Here is a 21299-nt window from a genome sequence, read left to right on the forward strand (position 1 = left end):
AGGCCCACCACCAGTGCCGCTCAACTTTTTTAAACACTTTCAATTATAAGGTAATTTTTTGGGGATTGCAGACATCGGTGCCTGCCATGAGATGCCCAAATCTCCTTTAATACTGTTCATTTTAAGTCATTTAGGGGAATGTTTTTACACTTGGATTATTGTTGTAAATATTTTATTCTTTTGGATTATTTTGGTAAAATAACTTGCAGGCCTTGTTTTCATATTAACTATAATAGGGAAATTAGTTAATGTGAAAAATAAAATAGAATAAAATAAATAAAAATAAAGAACACATAAATTTTACGTGAAACCCTTTCGGAAAAAACCACAGGCGAGAGGAGAAGAAAATTCACTATGTCGAAAAATTTTTACTCTAATACAAGAGGAATAGACTATGTCTATTTATAGGCTTGCAAAGCCATATTCTAGTAGGATTGAAACACCTTATCCTAATCAATATAAAATAGATGGAGTTTAATAAGGTTTAAAAACCTTATTCTAAAATAAAATAAAAGAAGTCTAGTTCTCTATGGATTTTACTTTTATTTTATTTTCCATCGTATTTTATTTAAATAAGAATTTGGGTCACTTAATTCTAACAATCTCCACCTTGACACAAATTCTCAATGAACAAGTTCTTCATCGCGAACTTTCAATAAACAAGTTCTTCACCTCTTCCAAAAAACCCCTTAAGGGTTTAACTTCAACAATGAACACCAACCAAGTCTAAGCAATGCTCAAACTTGGTTATAGGAAGTGACTTAGTCATCATATCTGCAGGATTTTCATGAGTGCTAATTTTGCTCACAACAATATCACCACGAGCAATAATATCACGAACAAAATGATACCGAATATCAATGTGTTTTGTTCTCTCATGAAACATTTGATCTTTTGTAAGAAAGATGGCACTGATTGTCACAAAATCTTGTCTTGATTTGAAGGTCTTCATTGAGTTCACTAAATAGTCCCTTCAACCAAATAGCTTCTTTACAAGCCTCGATGAATCGCCATGTACTCGACTTTGGTAGACAAAGCGATGTAGTTTGCAAAGTGGCTTTCCAACTAATTGCACAACCTCCGATTGTAAAGACGTAACTGTGAGAGATCTTCTTCTATCAAGGTCTCCAGCAAAATCAGCATCAACATACCCTATAACTCCATCTTTAGTTCTTCCAAAGCGTAAGCAAACATTAGTAGTGCCTCGTAAGTATCTTAAAATCCACCGAAGCGCTTTCCGGTGTTCTTTACCGAGGATTCGCCATGTATCGCTAAGCACTTGATTGCATATGATAAATCGGGCGTGAACAAACCATAGCATACATGAGAGATCCTCTGCACTAGAGTATGGAACATGTGACATGTACTCAATCTCATTATCGATTGAGGAGATAAGGCCGATGAAAGTCCGAAATAATGCTAAAGGAGTACTAACGAGCTTAGCACTGCATATTGAACACCGCAAAGAACTTTCTCAATGTACCCCTTCCGACTTAGGTACAATTTACTTGCTTTTCTATCTTTGAGAATCTCCATACCAAGTATCTTCTTTGCTGGTCCTAAATCTTTCATCTCAAATTCTTCACTTAGTTGGGCTTTAACCTTTCTTATCTCTCTTTTATCTTTTCTTTGCTATCAACATGTCATCAACATAAAAAGTAGATACACAAAAGAACCATCAACATTTTTCTTAAAGTAGACACAACTGTCAAAACTACTTCTTTTGAAATCATGAGAAGTCATAAAGGAATCAAACCTCTTGTACCCTTGTCTTGGTGATTGTTTCAAACCGTAAAGGGACTTTTTCAAACAAGCAAACATAGTCCTCTTTTTCGAGACTATAAAACCCTCTGGTTGTTGCATGTAAATATCTTCCTCAAGTTCTCCATGCAAAATGCAGTTTTACATCTAATTGCTCAAGCTCCAAATCATGCATGGCAACAATACCAAGTAAAGCTCGAATCGAACTATGCTTAACAACCTGGAGAGAACACATCTCGTGAAGTCCACTCTGGAATTTGATGTAACCCTTTGCAACAAGCCTTGCTTTATATCCGGGTTCTTCAACTCTGGAGTCCCTTCTTTCTTTTTAAACACCCATTTACAATGAACAGCCTTTTTACCTTTAGGAAGTTTTACAAGATCCCATGTTACTTTTTTGTGGAGTGATTCCATCTCCTCTTGCATAGCAAACATCCACTTTTACGAGTCTTCACACTAATCGCCTCGGAATAATTAAATGGCTCTTGATTAGCATCTATATCTTCACCACATTTAAAGCATAAGCAACTAGATCAACCTCGGCATACTTCTTTGGAGGTTTAATTTCTCTTCTTGTCCTGTTTTTGGCGATAGAGTATTGCGGTGAAGAAGCAACTCTATTCTCAATTTTTGTCTTGGCTTGAGGAGTTGATTACGTATTAATCGATGCTCCACCGCTTTTGGTTTTCTTTATTGGAAGAGTCTTTAAGAGATAAGTTAGGTAGCATAGCAGTTTCATCAAAAACAACATCTCTGCTAATCACAACTTTTCTATTTTCAGGACACCATAACTTATAGCCTTTTACACCACTTTATAACCAAGAAAACGCATTTAATGGATCTCGGTTCCAATTTTCCATTATCAACATGAGCATCGCAGAGACACCCAAAAATCTTTAAATCGAATAATTAGCGGGATTACGGACCATACCTCTTGTGGAGTTTTTTTCTCAATGGCAGCGGATGGAGATCGGTTGATCAAAAACATGCGATGAAGTCGCATACGCCAAAATGACTTCGATAAGTTGGCATTTGACAACATACATCGAACCTTCTCCATGATCGTTCGTTCATTCGTTCGCAACGCCGTTTTCTTTGTGGAGTATGACGAACGTCAAGTGTCTCATGATCCTTCGACTTGCACAATTTATTAAACTCATCGAGCGAACTCTAAGCCATTGTGCATGCGGAGGTATTTTATCTGTTTTCCGTCTGCTTTTTCAATCATAATTTTCCAAGACTTAAATGTGGAAAACACATCGCTTTTCGCTTCGGAAGAACGCCCAAACTTTTCGGAAAAATCATCAATAAAGGTTAGCATATAATTAGCTCCACCTCTCGAAGGCACTCGACGGCCCCCACAGATCAAAATGGATATACTCCAACGTTTCCTTCGTGTTATGGATTCCTCTAGTGAATCGAACTCTCTTTGCTTCCCAAAAACACGGTGCTCATGAAATTCAGTTTGCAAATTCCTTGCCCATTAAGAAGTCCTCTTTGCTTAATTCGCCATGCCATTCTCACTCATATGCCCTAGGCGCATATGCCAAAGTTTAGTAATATCATCATCGACAAGGAAGAGGAAGCGGCAATTGCATCACCGATATGAGAGAACCACAGTAAAACATATAACTTGGCAATCTTTCTTTGCCCTTTCATCACAACAAGGGACCCTTTGAAATCTTTAAAACCCCACTTTCAGTGTGTATATCTGCCCTTTTGAATCAAGAGTACTCAACGAAATTAAATTTCTTTTCAATTCGGAACATGCCGCACGTCACTAAGTGTTCGACAACTCCATCAAACATCTTAACTTTATTTGTTCCAACACTGCGATTTTACATGAAGCATTATTTCCCATCAAAACAACACCTTGAGATCTTTGTTTCATAAGTTGTAAACCAATCCCGATTGGGACTCATGTGGAAGGTGCGACTGAATCAAGTATCCACTCTCGCTTACTTTAGAATCATTGTGAAGCAACTAGAAGTTCACCATCATTGTAGTCTTCTACAACATCGACTTCACCGAATTTTACGGTTGTTTTCCTTTTGATTCGCACCTCCCTTTTAATCTTATTTTGTAGCTTATAGCACTTTCAGATTTAATGTGCCCTTTCTTCTTGCGAAGTTGCAAGTTTTACCTCTGTTTGAAGATTTCGATCTACCCTTAGATTTACCACGAGGATTCCGTTCTGTGTTCTACCACGATCATCATCAACATTCGGTCTTGTCTCCTACGAACAATGAGACCCTCTCGAGAGTTGGGTTTAACCACAAGATGCTTCATCTTATCATACGAGGTTAAAGAATCATAAACCTCATCAACTGTGAGAGACTCGCGGCTATATAAAATCGTGTCTCTAAAGGTTGAATAAGGCGGGGCAACGAACAAAGTAGAATCAACCCTAGATCTTCCTTATCATCTTGAACCTCCATGGCCTCCAAGTTTGAGAGAATTTCTTTAAACAACATTAAGTGTTCGTGTCTGACGCACCTTCCTCCAAAGCGATGAGCATAAAGACGCCGCTTCATATGCAACTTGCTTGTTAGAGTTTTCGACATACATATTTGTTCTAGCCTCTTCCATAATGCAGCGGCAGTTTTCTCTTTCATCACATCCTGCAAAATTTCGTTGGACAAATGCAGATGTAATTGTGTTAATGCCTTTCGATCCTTACGCTTCTTCTCTTCATCTGTTAATGTCGAAGGCATCTTATCTATCCTAGCGGGGCATCCTCTAGATCCATCTGCAAGAAGCGCTTGCATCTTAATTTGCCACAACGCAAATCGGTGTTGCGATCCAACAATGAATTTCATACTTCAAGGGCGCCATTACCGTGATCGAGATGAATAACCCGGAAGCTCTGATACCAATTTGTGAAAAATAAAATAGAATAAAATAAATAAAAATAAAGAACACATAAATTTTACGTGGAAACCCTTTCGGGAAAAAAACCACGGGCAGAGGAGAAGAAAATTCACTATGTCGAAAAATTTTTACTCTAATACAAGAGGAATAGACTATGTCTATTTATAGGCTTGCAAAGCCATATTCTAGTAGGATTGAAACACCTTATCCTAATCAATATAAAATAGATGGAGTTTAATAAGGTTTAAAAACCTTATTCTAAAATAAAATAAAAGAAGTCTAGTTCTATATGGATTTTACTTTTATTTTATTTTCCATCGTATTTTATTTAAATAAGAATTTGGGTCACTTAATTCTAACAGTTAAACATCACGAAATTGGAGGGAACAAGAGATTACCTCTTCACTGCACCTTATTTATTTATGTTGTTTCACTGGTTTACCAAATTTATGAGCCTAAAACTTGGTGTTTGAATAACCAAAGATATTTAAGCATCTATTTTGTATTCATAAAGTTGGTGTTGGTTGGGAGATATTACAATAAACACTAGAAAGAATGATTGAAAACTACAATGTTGTTTTCATTGATATCCAAGTTTTAAGACACAAAGGGGATGGTACAACTTGTGGGGTTAAAAGAGAGGACTTTTACCATTTGTTACCGCTGGTAAAGTTTCTAAAAGTGTCTTCGAAAGAGTCATTATATATGAATATGGAAGAAATGAAGCAATAGTGTTGTGTGGTGGTAACATATGGAAAAGATGGATGCGAAATTTACTGAAAAATTGGGGAAATGAAAATTGTTGAATGTTGACCAACCATGCAGCAACAAGAACTATTGATGCATAATGTTGATGTTATGAAACAGAGATGAAAACAAAGTAAAGTCTTAAGCAACAAGCTTTAATGACTTGTAGTACACAACAAAGGAATCAGGCTTTGAACTTAAAATGAAACTATTTATCAAAGAACCAAAACGAGAAGAAAAAATGCTGAAAAATTCATCATCTTGATAACTGAAGTTTACATGCTTTTAAACAAGCAATCAGCTTGACTGAAAAACAAAATAGTCACCTAAAACATACCTAACACCACTAATTTATCTTGAAAATTATAAAACTTGACTTGTACACATAGATAAGCTAATTTAATCAAGTTAATCGACACCTAACAAAAAAAACTAACACATTACTAACTTAGTTCAAATGTAACTAGGTAATAAAATACAAACAAGGTTAGCATGTTGTCCTGTTGCAACATGCATGCAACAAAACACTTAGCTACATGTAAGCCATTTCTTAAAAATCCTCTTTGCTTCCATGTTGTAAACTCCCAACTTGGCTCTTAAGCTCTCGAACCTTACTGTACCAAGAGGTTTTGTCAAGATGTTTGCCAATTGATCTTTAGAACTGCAATGAATCAACTTTATCTCATGTGATTACTCCACTTCTTTGACAAAATGAAACTTAATCTTGAAATGCTTCATTTTGCCATGAAACACTAGCTTTTTTGCAATTGCAACAGTAGATTGATTGTCACATTTGATCTCTGTTGCTTCTCTTTGGTGCAAGTTTAAATCAACCAAGAGCTTTCTTAGCTAAATGGCTTGATTAACAGCTGTAGCAGCTGTAACGTTTTTAGCCTCAGCTGTTGATTGAGCTACAATAGTTTACTTTTTCGAACTCCAACAAAAAATAGCAGATCCTAGAGTAAACAAATACCCTAAAGTACTCTTCATATCATTAATGGATCCAACCCAATCACTATCTGAAAATCTAATAAGCTTCATATTATCAACCTTGGTGAACTTGACTCCATAACTTAGAGTCTCTTTGATGTATCTCAAAACCTTTTTACTGCTTGAAAGTGAGTCATATTGCAACAGTACATGAATCTGGACAAAGGACTGACTGCAGATGCAATATCAGGCCTTGAGGCTATTAAATAGAGAAAACTTCCTACTAGGCTTCTATAACCAAATTCATTTACCCTTTCAAAATCACCTTGGCTAGTAATTTTTTCACCAATAGTAACTGGAGTACTAGCTGCTTTGCAATTTTGTATGCAAAATTTGTTCAAAATCTTCAAGGTAAAGGCCTTTTGACTTATGAAAATGCCCTGTTGAGTTTGAGATACCTCTATATCGAGAAAATAGGATATTTCACCTAAATCAGACATTTCACATTTTCTATTTTCCTTTTGAATTTAGCTAGCAAATCATCACTCCCACTAGTCATTAGCAAATCACCCACATATAAGGAGACTATTAGAAGTGTTTCATCTCCAGCTTTCTTTACATAGTTGGCTTTTTAATGCTTTTTTTAAAGCCCAAGTTTGATAGATATCTGTCAGTTCTGTCATTCCAGACCCTTGGTGCTTGTTTTAAGGCATACAAAGCCTTTTTAAGCTTGTACACTTTTGTTTTTTCACCAGCCACCTTGAAACTATTAGGTTGTTCAACATATATTTCCTCATTGAGGAATCCATTAAGAAAGGCAGATTTTACATCAATTTGATGTATCTTCCACTGCCTTTGAGCTGCCAAAGCAAGCAAAAGTCTGATAGTATCTAATCTTGCCATAGGTCCAAAAGTCTCAAAGCAGTCAACACCATGCTTTTGGCTGAAACCCTTCACAACTAACCTTGCCTTTAGCTTGTTCAAAGTTCCATCAACATTGTGTTTGGCTTTAAACACCCATTTTACCTCTATGACTTTCTTATGGACTGGTCTTTCAACCAGCTCCCAAGTTTGATTCTTGTGAATTATACTCATTTCATTTAACATGGCTTGCTTTCAACCTTGTTGTGCTTTTGCTTCTTCATAACTAACTGGCTCAATAACAGCCCTCTCATACACTTTACTGATTAATTTGGTTCCTCTAACAGTACATCATCAAAATTCATCTCTTGCTCAATCTGATCAGCTTTATTTGGGTCTGCCACTAAATCTTCAGCAACACTTTCTGGTTCAGCTTTATCCCAATTCCATGTTAACTTCTCATCAAACACTACATCTCTGCTTACAAGCACCTTGTAAGATGAAGGATCAATGATTCTATATCCCTTCTTAATACTTCTATAGACTACAAATATGCCAAGTTGAGCCTTATTTTCCAATTTGTCCGTTTTAACAATAGGAACATGTGTATAATAGATAAAACAAAAAATTATCAAAATTATCAAATGTGTAACTAATGGTTTGAATCCAAACCAGAATTCAAATGGAGCTTTATCCAACAAGGCTTTAGTTGGTAGTCTGTTTTGAAGATAAACAACAGTATTTACTGCCTCAGTGTAAAAACTTTTAGGCAAATTTCTTTCAAACATCAGACATTTGGCCATAGCCATCAATGTTTGATTCTTCCTTTCACTAACACCATTTTGCTAGGGTGTGTAGGTGTTGGTGATTTGATGTCCAACCCCTAAATCTTTACAAAACGTTTGAAACATATCTGAAGTGTACTCTGTTTTTTTGTCTGACCTTATAGTTCTGAGCTTACAACCTGATTGAGTCTCAACTGCTACTTTGAACTTCCAAAATACTGAAGCAATTTCTGACTTCAACTTGAAAAAATAAACCCAACAGAACCTGGAATGATCATTAATGAAAAGGATGAAATACCTACTGTCATTCAAGGATTGAGACTTCATAGGACCACACACATCAGTGTGAACCAGCTGTAGTTTTTCAGAGGCCTTCCAAGCCTTGTTTGCTAGAAATAGGAGCTTAGCTTGCTTTCCCAATTGACACACTTCACAAATGTTCAACCACTTTTGTAAAATTTTCAACCAAATCCTCCGTAGATAACTGAAGTAATGATCTATAATTGATATGACCCATCCTCCTATTCTACAATTTTGACTCATCTATTGTAGTTATATAAGTACTAGAAGTTTCCTTATTCCAGTTAATAGCAAAGCACCTATCAGTCATGACTACTAACATAAGCTTGGATCCACTTGGATCACTAATTAGGCATTTTTTGTTCTTGAACACTACCGAATGCTCTTTCTCAAGTAACTGGGCAATACTTAGTAGATTTTTGTCTATTTCAAGTACTAAAAGAACATTTGAAACAAGTTTGGTACCTGAAGGATTGTCAATTAACACATCTTCTTTTCCCTTTGCTTTGATGTACTGCCCATTGCCAACCTTCACTTTTGAGTTAAAGTTGCTATCGATCCACTTGAAGATACTAGCATCAGGAGTCATGTGGTTGGTACAGCCACTATCAATCAACCATCCTTTTATGTTTGTTCTTTTGATTGCTGAACAATAAACAACAAACACTTGCTCCTCCTGAGCATGGCTCTCTTCAGCTACTTGAGCTTGAGGGTTAAGCTGCTGTGGTTGCTGTTGTTTTTATTGGCCCCTATTCTTACAGACTTTTTCAATAGGGCCTAACTTCCTACATGCTTTGCATTACACATCAGACCTGTGTAACACCCTTAACCCGTAACCGTTACCGGAATAGGTTAAGAGGCATTACCGGACTTGTAACTCAATTTAGAACAATCATTTATTAAATGTCATCTCATTTCAGTAAATATCATTCATTCACATTCAATATGTACTTAAATCGAGGATACAAAGTTTTAATCATGCATTCGGGACTAAATTAGTAACATATAAAAAAATTTAGAAAATTAGAAAAATTTCAACATTTCAAGTATCATACGCCCGTCTGAACAGGCCATGTGCCTCACACGGCTAATAGACACGCCCATGTCTTAGACCGTGTGGAAACAGGGCATACATACTAGCTTGTGTCACATGACTGAGGACATGATCGTGTGCCAGGCCGTGTGAAAACTAGAAAGGATACTGACTTGGGTTACACGGCTAACCACATGCCCGTGTGCCCTTCGAAATAGCCACACACGTCCGTGTATCAGGCCGTGCCAAAACTGTAGGGTATACTGACTTGTACCACACTGCTAGTCACACATCCGTGTGTGAGACCCTGTGGAGCATACTGACTTCCATATCATTTCAACACCAGGGGACACACGGCTGTGTAACATGACCGTGTGTCACACACAACTGAAACACATTCTCGTGTTCCTGCCCGTGTAGACAAAAATAGGTTATTTGCAAAGCCATATTTGCCACCCTATACACACAAGTATTCATAAGCATAAATGACCACATTTCATAACTCAACTAGCAATCATAATAACCATTTCAATGCACATTATTTGCCATAACAAACCTAACATTTACATACCCAATTACCTAATCAACATCATGCATAATCCATTCATATACCAAATACATATCAAGATATCATTTGCACATTTTCATTCCATCTATTCTTTGCCAAAACATACCATAATTAAACACTTATACATAACCAAAGATGATACCAAAATAAGGCAAATCACATGGCTTAACTCATACACAAGATACACCAAAAGCATAATTTTCAAATGACCATAACTAACACCATTTAAACTAGCCTATATATGCCATATTTACATATAATCACAAGTTCAAAAGTACAAATCAGAAATTAGATAGTGTGATGTGCAACTCCGACTTATCCTAAACGAACGAGCTAACGAACCTCTATAAAACATAGAAAAAGAAACAGAGTAAGCTTATAGCTTAGTAAGCCTGTATAAATTAGAATTAAACTTACCATTATACATAATCAAAGCAATCTATTCAAGGTATAATCAATTCAAGTACCAAATGTCTAAACACAAACATTCATCCATAAGTTAGTCATATAATACATGAAATCCTCCATTATCACAATTCAATACTCAATATATATAGCATTCAACATTTCATTTTCAATCTTATAACCAATAATCCTTTCAATAATAATACTCATCTGTATAAATAGAATTTATGACCGTTGAACCTATTAGAACTTCAAAGGATACTCGGGTGATAAACATCAGTAATCTGTCAATTCATTATCATTTATGCTCTTTCGAGCCATGATCGGTAAGCTCCTCTTGAGCTGATGAATAGTAAGCTCTATTGAGCTGAAACTATAAGCTCCAATGAGTTGAAAACAGTAAGCTCTTATGAGCTAACATATCGGTAAGCTCATACGAGCTGTGGTGAGTCTGCAACAAATGCAGGAGCTCGACCAAAACGGTAACCCTAGTGACATGTCAGTCGTATCCTATAAATTTAAACGGTTCGAACGGGACTCGGTAACCAATAGACTATATCGATAAGGCATTCATATTTCAAGTATATCAATTATACACATTCATTTCAATAATTAAAAATATATAAAAGTTCGATTCTAGTTATACGAACTTACCTCGTATCCTCGGATAAAACTATGGGTTAATCGTCCACTTTCTGTTTTCCCCGATCTAATTCTGGTATTCGCTTATCTTGATCTATATAATATCAAATTAACTTATTCAAACTTTCATTCAATTCAATTTAGCTTAAAACATTCATCTTGGCTAAATTATAATTTTACCCCTAGACTTTTGACTACTTTGCAATTTAGTCCATATTTCGTAAAATTGCAAATTCATGAAATTTAAGGACAACCCATGCTAGCCGAATTTTTTATAGCTTCATAAAATCCCATATTTTTATTTTATTCAAACATTTAACCATAAAATTTTACAATTTCACAAATTAATCCCTAATTGACAATTTTGTCAAAAATCACTTTATAAAACTTGTTAATCTAGCTTCAGACTTTAATAATCTATCATAAAACATTTAAAAAACCAAGCATTCAACAATGGCATCACTCAAAATCTATAACAGTTTCGAAAATAGAGATACGAGCTAGCTAGATTAAGCTGTAATGAGCTAAAAAACGTAGAAATTATTAAAAACCGAGTAAAAATCGTACCTTGATTAAGCTTCCAAGTGATCAAATGTTTAAGATTATTTAATGGCTTTCTCAAGCTTTGATTTTCGGTGGAAGGAAGATGACAACTAATGAATTTTTATGTTTTATTTTATTTATTAAACATTATTTCATAATTACTATTATAACCTTGTTAATTAACTTTATAATTCTCATGATATAAGCCCATATTTGTCCACTAATTCTATTAATGGTGTATTTACCATGCAAGTACTCATTCTTTTCATTTCTATAGTCATTTGGTTCATTTCACTTAGAGAACTCATATTTTACACCTTATGCAATTTAGTCCTTTTTACTGAATTAAGCATTTAAACAGTAAAATTTCTTAACGAAATTTTTATACTATTATACTATCATTCTATCATGTTGTAAAACTTATTAAAATAATAAAATAAATATTTTGACTTCGGATTTGTAGTCTCGAAACCACTATTCTGATTTGACCTAAAAACGGGCTGTTACAACCTGTACCAGCAACATGCTTCTAAATGAGTAGTCCTTTTACAATAAGAACATGGTGGATATTTTCTCCTTCCTTCATATCTTTTAGACTTCTCTTTGTTGTCTGTCCAACTTTTCTTCCTTTTGTAACTAGAGGAGTTCGAGGTTGGTTTGCTCTTGGCTTAAAATGCACCTTTATGGTGCTCCTTTTGTCTTCTAGCTCTTCTTTGATCTTGATCATAAAGAGAATTAATTAGCTCAGTCAAGAAGATTGTTGACAAATCTCTCGAGTCTTCCAAGGAATAAATCTTGGCTTCATATTTCTCAAGTAAGGTTGCAATAACCTTTTCCATTATTTTGCTTTCACTGAATTGGTCCCCAAGAAGTCTTGTATTGTTTACAATAACCATGATCTTGTCTGAATATTACTTAACTGTGTCGGTCTCTTTCATCTTCAGGTTTTCAAAGTCCTTCATTAAGTTGACAAGTTGTTATTGTCTTATTTTTTCAGTGCCTTAAAACTCTTCTTTAAGCTTGTCCCAAGCCTGATTTGGAGTATCAGAGGCCATAATCCTTGTGAAAATCAAGTTTGACACACTGTGTTAAAGGCAAGACATTGCCTTGTACCTCTTGGCTTTATCATCAGAGTGTTGCCAAATCTGAGCTACCGTGGGATTAGCTCTCAATGGTGGTGGTTCAAGATCAACATTCATAACCTCCCATAAGTCAAATGCTTGCAGGTATGTCTTCATTTTTACTACCCAAATGTGGTAGCTTTCACCATCAAACACTAGTGGTGGAGTTGGAGAGAAACTGGATGAAGACATGTTGACTTGAGAACAGAAAAGAGAAAATGCCCTCTAAGAAGTTGGCTCTAGATACCAATTGTTGGTGTTATGAAACAAAGATGAAAACAAAGCAAAGTCTTAAGCAACAAACTTTAATGACTTGCAACACACAACAAAGGAGTCAGGCTTTGAACTTAAAATGAAAGAACCAAAGCAAGAAGAAAATATGCTGAAAAGTTCATCATCTTAATAACTGAAGTTTACATGCTTTTAAACAAGCAATCAGCTTGACTAAAAAACAAAACAGTCACCTAAAACATACCTAACACCACTAATTTATCTTGAAACTTATAAAACTTACTTGTACACATAGATAAGTTGATTTAATCAAGTCAATCAGCACCTAACAAAAAAACTAACACATTACTAACTTAGTTCAAATGTAACTAAGTAATAAAATACAAACAAAGTTAGCATGTTGTCCTGCTGCAACATGCATGCAACAAAAAACTTAGTTGCATGTAGGCCATTTCTTAACACAACCATGCAGTTGAAGCATGGCTACATGCAAGTATGATAGAATTGCATGGTAAACTAGTCTAGTTCAGTTGTAATTTGTTTTGATGATGAATAAAGGCTAATTAGTTGATAAGTTTGTGTTTAGGTACTGATTTCAGTATGTTTAAGTGTACGCGTAATGTTTTGTAAGTTTCAATGTTATTAGTGAGAGTTGTTATATATTTGATAAAGTTTGTAATTTAAAAGGTAATAGTTCTTTTTAAAATGGACGATGAAAAATGTTTTCAGCTTCTCTTGTTTTGCAGTTTCTCATTTTTTTTTTGTTCTTTTGTCTTTTATAGCCATTTTTGAATTGATTGTTTTGTTTGAATTGATTCAAAGTTGTTTAATTTGATTCAAAACCCAACAAAAATAGAGTCATTTGGGGCTAGCGAGATTGATCCAACGGGTGGCGGAGATAACTTTTTAGGTGGATTTGTTGGCGGATTGGTTCATAGGTTGAGTGTTCGTGATGCGCTTTGGTGGCCAATCTTTTGGGTTCTGTTATCGTTGATCAGATTGGTATCCTTAAGTGCATATTTGAGCACATTTAGGCATTGTTGTTTCATTGACATTTTAGAGACAAGATGAATTTTTAGATTTATAATTTAATTTTGTGTCATATTATATATATTAATTAAATATCATTTTAAAATAAAGATTTTATCATCTACATGTGTCGTTATTCATTTAAAATTTCAGATTATATAATATTTTTTGAAAAATATTTTCACAACTAAACATCTTTAGATTAAATATTATCCTCAGCTATTTCAAAATCAATTTATATTTCTGAACTCCATACCGTGAATATCAATCTAATCCATGAAAAAACCTACTCCAAAAGACTGCTTTACATATTTATATTAATAAATAATAAATTCTGCAATAAAGAAGTGAAAATAACCCGCTAAACCACCTGTTTTTTTCCTTCTCTCCATACTGGTAATTTTTTTCAGTTTGCCTTTTATGGGTTTTGGTCTGTCTTTTAAACATTGCAAGAGAACTTTTCTCTTTTGCTTTAGAACAAGGTGAAACTCAGCTTTCTTCAATGCTGCTCAAAGATAAAATCTTCAAGCTTCATGCAAAACCAAGTTCTTATTTTCTCTTTTCTTGTCACTTTCATATCATATATACTTTTTTCTTTTAACAAAGGGTTCTGCTGCTATATTTTATTAAGGAAGATTGTGAGAGTTCGAAATTAGTGTTAGCCTTTTTAAGTTTATGCAACATTTTCCTCCAAGTAAGACGGCTCTAAACTTTTAGTATAAGGTTTTTACTCTTAATCTCTTTTTAAGATCCTCTTACAAAGATCTCGTATTTTCTTTTTTCAAGAACCTGTTCTTGTTTTTTTGTGTACCTTTTTTTTTTTTTGCACCAGTTAAGTTACATTAATTCAATCTTTTGTTTTGGTAATAGAAATTACAGACCCAAGTTTGATCTCATCATTAATCTGTATTTCATGTATATATCAGGAATGGCAGCAACGACTCAAAAGTGCAGGGTGTTGGAGAAAAACAAGTATTGGAAAGAATTCGAATCCAACAGGCACCAGTTTTTCAAAATATTGGTTGGTGATTTTAGAAATCATCTGTTAAATGACAAATAATGAACCCTCCAACATAAACTAGATACTTGCTTCCCTGTTAATGTCTTTTGGTTGCCAACTTTTTTTACTTAATGTTTTTGCAGAGGATACCCAAAACGTTTACGGAAAATTTCAGAGAGAAATTGTTGGGAACAATCCACCTTAGAGGTCCAAGCGGATTCATGTGGACTGTGGAAGTCGAGAAAATGTTTAACCACGTGGTTTTTCAAAATGGTTGGCCAACTTTTGTAGAGGAGCATAGGTTGGAAAAGGCTTATCTGCTTGTTTTCCGCTATATTGGCAACTCGGCGTTCAATGTAGTTATATTTGATTCAAGTGGGTGTGAGCGAGAAGGATCATACTTTGTTAGGGAACACACGAATGCCTGTTCAAATGACGGATGCGTGTTAGACAAGGAAGATGGAGAAGACTGTGAAGATATTATAGACTTGGAGAAACCCCATATACAGAAAAGGAAGATCAAGAAGGGAAGAGGAAGACCAAGTTCAAAAGCTGTTGACGCTGATAATCGTCATCAATCGAAGGCAAGGGAGGACAAGCAGCCTCGAGTTGGCAAATCTGCTGTCGAGAGGGAAGTATTGATTGATGGAGATGACTATGAAGACATTATAGATTTGGAGAAAATCCATATGCAAAAAAAGATCAAGAAGAGAAGAGGAAGACCGAGCTCAAAAGCTGTTGACACTATAACCATCATCAATCTAAGGCAACAGAGAAAAAGCGGCCTCGAGTTATAAAATCTGCTGTTGAAGGGGAAGTATCGATCGATGAATCGGATGGAGCCCCAGGGTGTGCAATGGAGGACTGTGTAGAACAAAGTAAGGAGCCTCCAGTAGATAGCTTTAGAATAAAAATATTGTAGATGGTAGTTTGGTTTGTTCTGCCTCTATATGCTAAAACTCACATTTGCTTTCATTTTTGGTACCGGTAGATTTGCAAGGATCATATAGTCTGTATTTCATATCGAAAAGGCGAGAGATAACACAGGAGGAGAAGCAAAGACCTCGAAAATTGTCCAGACAGTATCCATCAACAAGACCCTCATTTACCCTTGTAATGAAGGATTCTCATGTTTACAAGTCCTTTCAAGTGGTAAAATCTTGACCCATTTTCTATGCCTAGCCGTTCAAAATCAAGATTAAAAGTTTATTACAGCAATCAACTATGTCTAGCCGTTCATCTTTCTAAATTATTCAATCTTGAACTCTGTCTTGGATCAGCAATCTGATTGAAATCCCTTCTATGCAGACAATTCCTAAAAGATGGCATCAGAGGTACATGTTTGGTGATGTTAGAAGAACTTTGTTGAGAGTCCCTCCTCAAAACAAGGTATGGGATGTAAGAATCAGAAGCTCCATATTGGGGAACAGCATTCACCAGAGGATGGGCCAAATTTGTCTTGGATAACAACTTGGAATCTCATGATACTTGTGTTTTCGAGCTCAGTGATGAAGGCAAAGCCAACGGTTATACCATGGTCTTTGATGTCATCATATTTCGAGTTTTGGATGAGATTGTCCCCTTGAAAAAGTTCTCGCGGACACAGACTCGCACTGCTCGGCTCTGAGTTCTGACAATATGTATGTAGGAAGTAGTTGAGATGTTTAGGATTTGGATTTCTCTGATGATACTGTTCAAGATCTTCTGAAGCACCTTATAGGCCATATTTTCGAGAAAATTAGTTCTTGAATCATCAATATTTTGTTGTTGATGACACATGACAGTAGTATTCTGTGTAGCTTATGAACTTGTTCATGCTCTAATTCTAAGATATTATGACTTGGTGGATATTAAGACTTTTTGATTGTTAGATGGAGTGCTACTCAGGTTGAATCATAGACAAGTGGGAAAGCCATAAGTACATAACAATAATAACAGAGTGTAGGTCTACAAGATGCTTGAAACATGCATCTATTTCACCATAGTAGTCGCACAGTGTATACTTTTTCTTCCAGCTTATGTATGAATTCTTTGCCTATAACACGTAAAGCTTGGAATCAAGACGTGGAGTGATGAGAACCTCAAGAGGTGTTGCTTTCGGATTTGTTAACCCAGGGCTTTCCGTCATATCTACATCTTCCAGCTCTGATAGCGTCGCAACTTTGAAACTGTGCAAGAAGCTGCCCAAGATAAAGTGCAGCATCTTGAGCGCTAGTGACACCCCAGGGCACGATCTTCGTCCTGAGCCAAATGGGATGAGTTCAAAAGTTTGGCCTTGAAAATCCATATCCTTATTGGTGGTCAAAAATCTCTCAGGCTGAAAATCATGGGGTTCTGGCCATACACGCTCGTCACGTTGAATCTTCCAGGCATTTACCATCAGTTGTGTACCAAATGGAATGTGGTAACCTGTTGAGAGGGTGCAATCTTCTATTGCAGCCCGAAGGCCAATGACTGGTTCTGGTGGGTATAGGCGCAATGTTTCCTTGACAATGGCTTGAAGGTAGACCATGTTTCTAATATCAGTTTCTTCCAATAGTCTGTGCTTGCCGACGTGCATGTCTAACTCATCCTGGGCCCTTTTTAGCACGTGCGGATTATTTAATAGCAAAGACAAGGCCCAAGTGAGTGACCATGGTTGTGTCACTCCCTGCTGAGACTAAATTCTGCCAGAACAAAATATAATTATTAGAATTGGTTTTTCTTAAGATCCCATTTTCACAGATAGATGAATGTGATTAGGAATTATAAAAAGGACAGCTTTGACATATGTGTAATGAACAAGATTAATTTGTGTGTTGACAGTTCTTACCAAGCAAGTAGCCTTGGTGATTGTGTCGGCGTCATAACCAGTAATGTTGGCGTCTTCTAGGATGTTGAGCATCACATCCATGAAATCCTGCTCTTTTATCACCCCTCCACACATGAGCCTCTTTTGTTTATGCTCCTCCAGCCACCCTCCTACAATACTGTCCAATTCTTTTGCTGTTCTTTTCATGGCTTTCTCATATCCTAGGAAATCCAACCATCTAAGAAATGGTATTGCATCAGACAACACGAACACTCCGAACAGATGAACAAAATCTCTCATTACTTTCTCGCGTCTTCGTGCTTCAGCTTCCTCACAATCAGCGTTTGGTCCGAAGTACCTTTTACCCCCAACCATTCTCAAAGCAATATTATGAGTTAGATCCCCAAACCACTGCTTCATATCCACGGATACTCCACTTCCTCCATTACCTTTGCTAAGCCATGACTTGTACAATTCTCTTATTGCACTCTTTACCTCTGAAACTCGTATATGTTTGAGCATATCAATCCGGTGGTTAGATAGAAGCTCAATCGTAGTTATCTTGCGAATCTCACGCCAATAAGGTCCGTAAGGAGCAAACCCGAGCATAGCAAAATCATAGCCTAGAATCTTTGAAGCAGTAATGCTTGTTCTAGTGGAGAAAACTTTATCATGGACAGTGAAACATTCTTTGGCCATTTCCCAACTATTTAAAACCAACACTTCGTGTGATCCTAGCCTTAAGGAGAAGACAGGTCCGTATTTGTCAGCCATGCCACCTAAGGTTTTGTGTGTGAGCTGCTGACCACGAAAGAGGTGCATGTGACCAATGATAGGTAAAGCACCACCAGCTTGTGGAGCATTACAGCTTCTGGTTGGTTTCTTTGAAGACTGATAAAAGTATATGCAACTGAAAAGGGCAAAAAGGGTGCAGCATATGCTAAAGAGGCACTGCAGGAGAGGATCCATTAGAAGATTCAGATGAGCTTTGGCAGAGGTGGGTGTTGCAGAACAGGCTTTGTAATTACAAATCTAAAGCTTCTTTCTGAGAAGCTGTGTTTCCTGAGTCTTCCCAGGGCTGTCGTTCTCCTTACAAGGATAAGATTAAATGACTTTTAGTAAAAGGATATGTTAAACAATGAAGAAAATACTTACGTGTAGCCAAGCCCGTAATAGTGGCGATTTTCTTTCTGTTAATTTGTCATTTTAAACTAGAGATGGAAGTGAAGATCATATTTTAGTAATTTTCTTGTCTTCAAATATGACTTTGAATATCTTTGCTATTAAATAACATGCCACTTGCTCATAAATCACAACGACGAACGCTATAAATAATTTCTTCAATTATCCTTGTACTTTCATATCGTTCATCCAAAATAAAACTTTTGGAGTCTCAGTTCCGGCTCCATTAAAAAAAAAAAAGTGGAGAGGAGAAATAGAGGGAACAAAAAAATGTTAAAGAAAAAGCTCGCTTGGATTTCGTACAACTAAAAAGGTTGCTCATGAATCTTAGTAGGTCTGTTACTACTTCACTACATTAATTGTTTTTCAAATTCCTAATCCAATAAACTTTACTAATGATTTCAACAGAAGTTTGTGTTTAATTAACAAATTTTTAAAATTTAACATTAGTCTTTATATTTTAATGTTCAGAGGATGAGTCACTCTACTTCTTTTAATTTAAAATCTTGGTCCATTCATTTAATTTCATTGTTAAAGTAAATAATATCAAAAGTAAAATAATTTTTAATCCTCAACATTCACAATTTTTTTATCAATTTGATCCTTACCCTTTAAAAGTACATAATTTTTTTTCATATTTTAAATAAAAACATAAAAACATAAAAATTTAAAAATTGTAATTCTTTTAAAACTATAACAATTATGAAATATAAAACCCTTTAAAATTCAAAAAATAAAAACAAAAAGTTATTTTAAAATATAAAAAATTCAAAATTCAATGTTATCTAAACTAGTCTAGTGAGAGATAAAAATCAATTGGCCCACGAACCTGTACAGACTACTTGAACTAAGCTAAAAACTCGGTTGAATCGATTTTGAGCTTGTTTGACCAATTGGTTCCCATTATGATTAGTCCAACTGGTTCAAATTAAAAAATAAAAAATACTAGAAAAGGTACAATTGTTAATTCAATTGATTTTTAGCCCAATTCAACCAGTCCATACTGGTTTACGGGTTAATATGGTTTTCTAAAATTTGTAAGCTTTTTTACCCTTAATAGTTATAGTTTTTTGTCAATTTGTCCATACCATCTAAAAGTACATAAATTTTTTCTTATTTTAAACAAAAACATAAAAAATAAAAATTCTAATTTTAAGAAATAAAAATATGAAAAATAAAAAAAATTAAAAATAAAAATAAAAATAAAAAATAAAAATAAAATATTTTTAAAAAATATTGTAAAAATATAAACTTTTTCCAAAATTCAATGTTATCTAAATTAGACCAAACTGATTAGATCAAGAACCAACTGAGGTATATATTCAATGAAAGGTAAAAATTTGGTTAACCTGCGAATCAATACAGATTAGTTGAACTGGGCTAAAAAACCAATTGAACTAGTAGTTGAACTGATTTTTATAATTTTTAATAATTTATTTGCTTTAAACTAGTTTGACCAATCGTTTTGCGAACCAATTGGTTAGAGTAGTTCGAAATCAGTTCAACTGCTAGTTCAATTGATTTTGTAACATTTTAAACCTGGCCTAAACGTTAGACTCGAATTTGAAAGGTTACATTAGCTACCGAAATGGCCTAGTAAGCTATCAGATTTTTATAAAATAGTCATTTTAAAATACTTGTTTATCTTTAGACAAAAACTTAGTTTATTTTCAGAAGAACTCATAAGTTAACAAAAACCGATTAATTTAACATTATTCTCGTAACTGTGATTACCTTTGAAACTTAGTAATTTCTTATTTAATTATTACTCAAAATTCAATTATAACCTAGTAGCGAAAAAGTGATATTTATTCAGTTTTAATAACATATATGTTTCATGCATAATTAATTTAAAACCCATGCTTTCAACATTAAAAAAATAAATTAAATGTCATGCATGCTATAAGAAAAGAAAACCCTAAATTTTAAGTCTTATGCCACAATTCAAAAAATAAAGCATTACAGTCTTTGAATAATAAAAATATCAAGTAATAGACCTAAAGTGTTTTAATATATCAAAATCAAATCGAGACCTTTCAAATGTCGTGTCCGTGTCCTAACTTGGTGGGTTATTTGTAGAGATAGAAATAAAAGGGGAGTGAGCTATGAAGCCTAGTGTGAGTTCCATCACAAGAGAAATAGTGTAGATGTATAATAAACCAAACATTCATAATAACAGTTTTAATTATAGTAATAATCATATAATGTAATAGAATTTCTTACAGTTAATTCAAGCATGCTTGTGCGTATTGATGTAATGCAATGCAATGCAATTTCAGTTTAACAGTAAAATGTCCTACTCCACTGTCACACTTCACAGTAAGAGTTCTCCAAAACTCTTATATCTTGGAAACTCTGATTTGTGGATAAATCACCAGTATTGCAGGTTAATACATTGCCATTAGTAGTGAGTATACAACGGGTTTACAAATAAAAGCTGGCAATAAAAATTGTGGACAAACCACCAGTATTTGCAAGTTAATACGCTACCAGTAGTTG

At 34.9% G+C, this 21299-nt stretch overlaps 1 protein-coding gene and 1 pseudogene across 2 annotated transcripts; one reads left to right on the plus strand and one right to left on the minus strand.

Moving 5' to 3' along the window:
• Positions 1 to 14163: 14163 nt before the first annotated feature.
• Positions 14164 to 16675, plus strand: LOC108485917 (putative B3 domain-containing protein Os03g0621600). Of its 2 annotated transcripts, XM_053022062.1 has the most exons (5): positions 14164 to 14223; positions 14754 to 14848; positions 14971 to 15705; positions 15819 to 15979; positions 16136 to 16675. In XM_053022062.1, the coding sequence occupies exons 2-3, from the start codon at positions 14756 to 14758 to the stop codon at positions 15622 to 15624; spliced, it is 747 nt and encodes a 248-aa protein (XP_052878022.1). In that variant the 5' UTR covers positions 14164 to 14223; positions 14754 to 14755; the 3' UTR covers positions 15625 to 15705; positions 15819 to 15979; positions 16136 to 16675. The 2 variants fall into 2 exon arrangements, with proteins under 2 accessions (XP_052878022.1, XP_017645248.2); XM_017789759.2 differs by lacking the exon at positions 14164 to 14223 and having other exon boundaries at positions 14247 to 14848.
• Positions 16676 to 16729: 54 nt separating this feature from the next.
• Positions 16730 to 18869, minus strand: LOC108485664 (cytochrome P450 CYP82D47-like; annotated as a pseudogene).
• Positions 18870 to 21299: the final 2430 nt, after the last annotated feature.

The sequence above is a fragment of the Gossypium arboreum genome, chromosome 11 (genome assembly GCF_025698485.1).
Source record: "Gossypium arboreum isolate Shixiya-1 chromosome 11, ASM2569848v2, whole genome shotgun sequence".
NCBI lineage: Eukaryota > Viridiplantae > Streptophyta > Magnoliopsida > Malvales > Malvaceae > Gossypium > Gossypium arboreum.

Excerpts from the sequence above, each read along its gene's own strand:
- LOC108485917 (XM_017789759.2), top strand. The coding sequence starts at position 14,741 with ATGTATATATCAGGAATGGCAGCAACGACTCAAAAGTGCAGGGTGTTG. Across the intron at positions 14,849-14,970 it reads ACCAGTTTTTCAAAATATTG|AGGATACCCAAAACGTTTAC; the intron begins GTTGGTGATTTT and ends ATGTTTTTGCAG.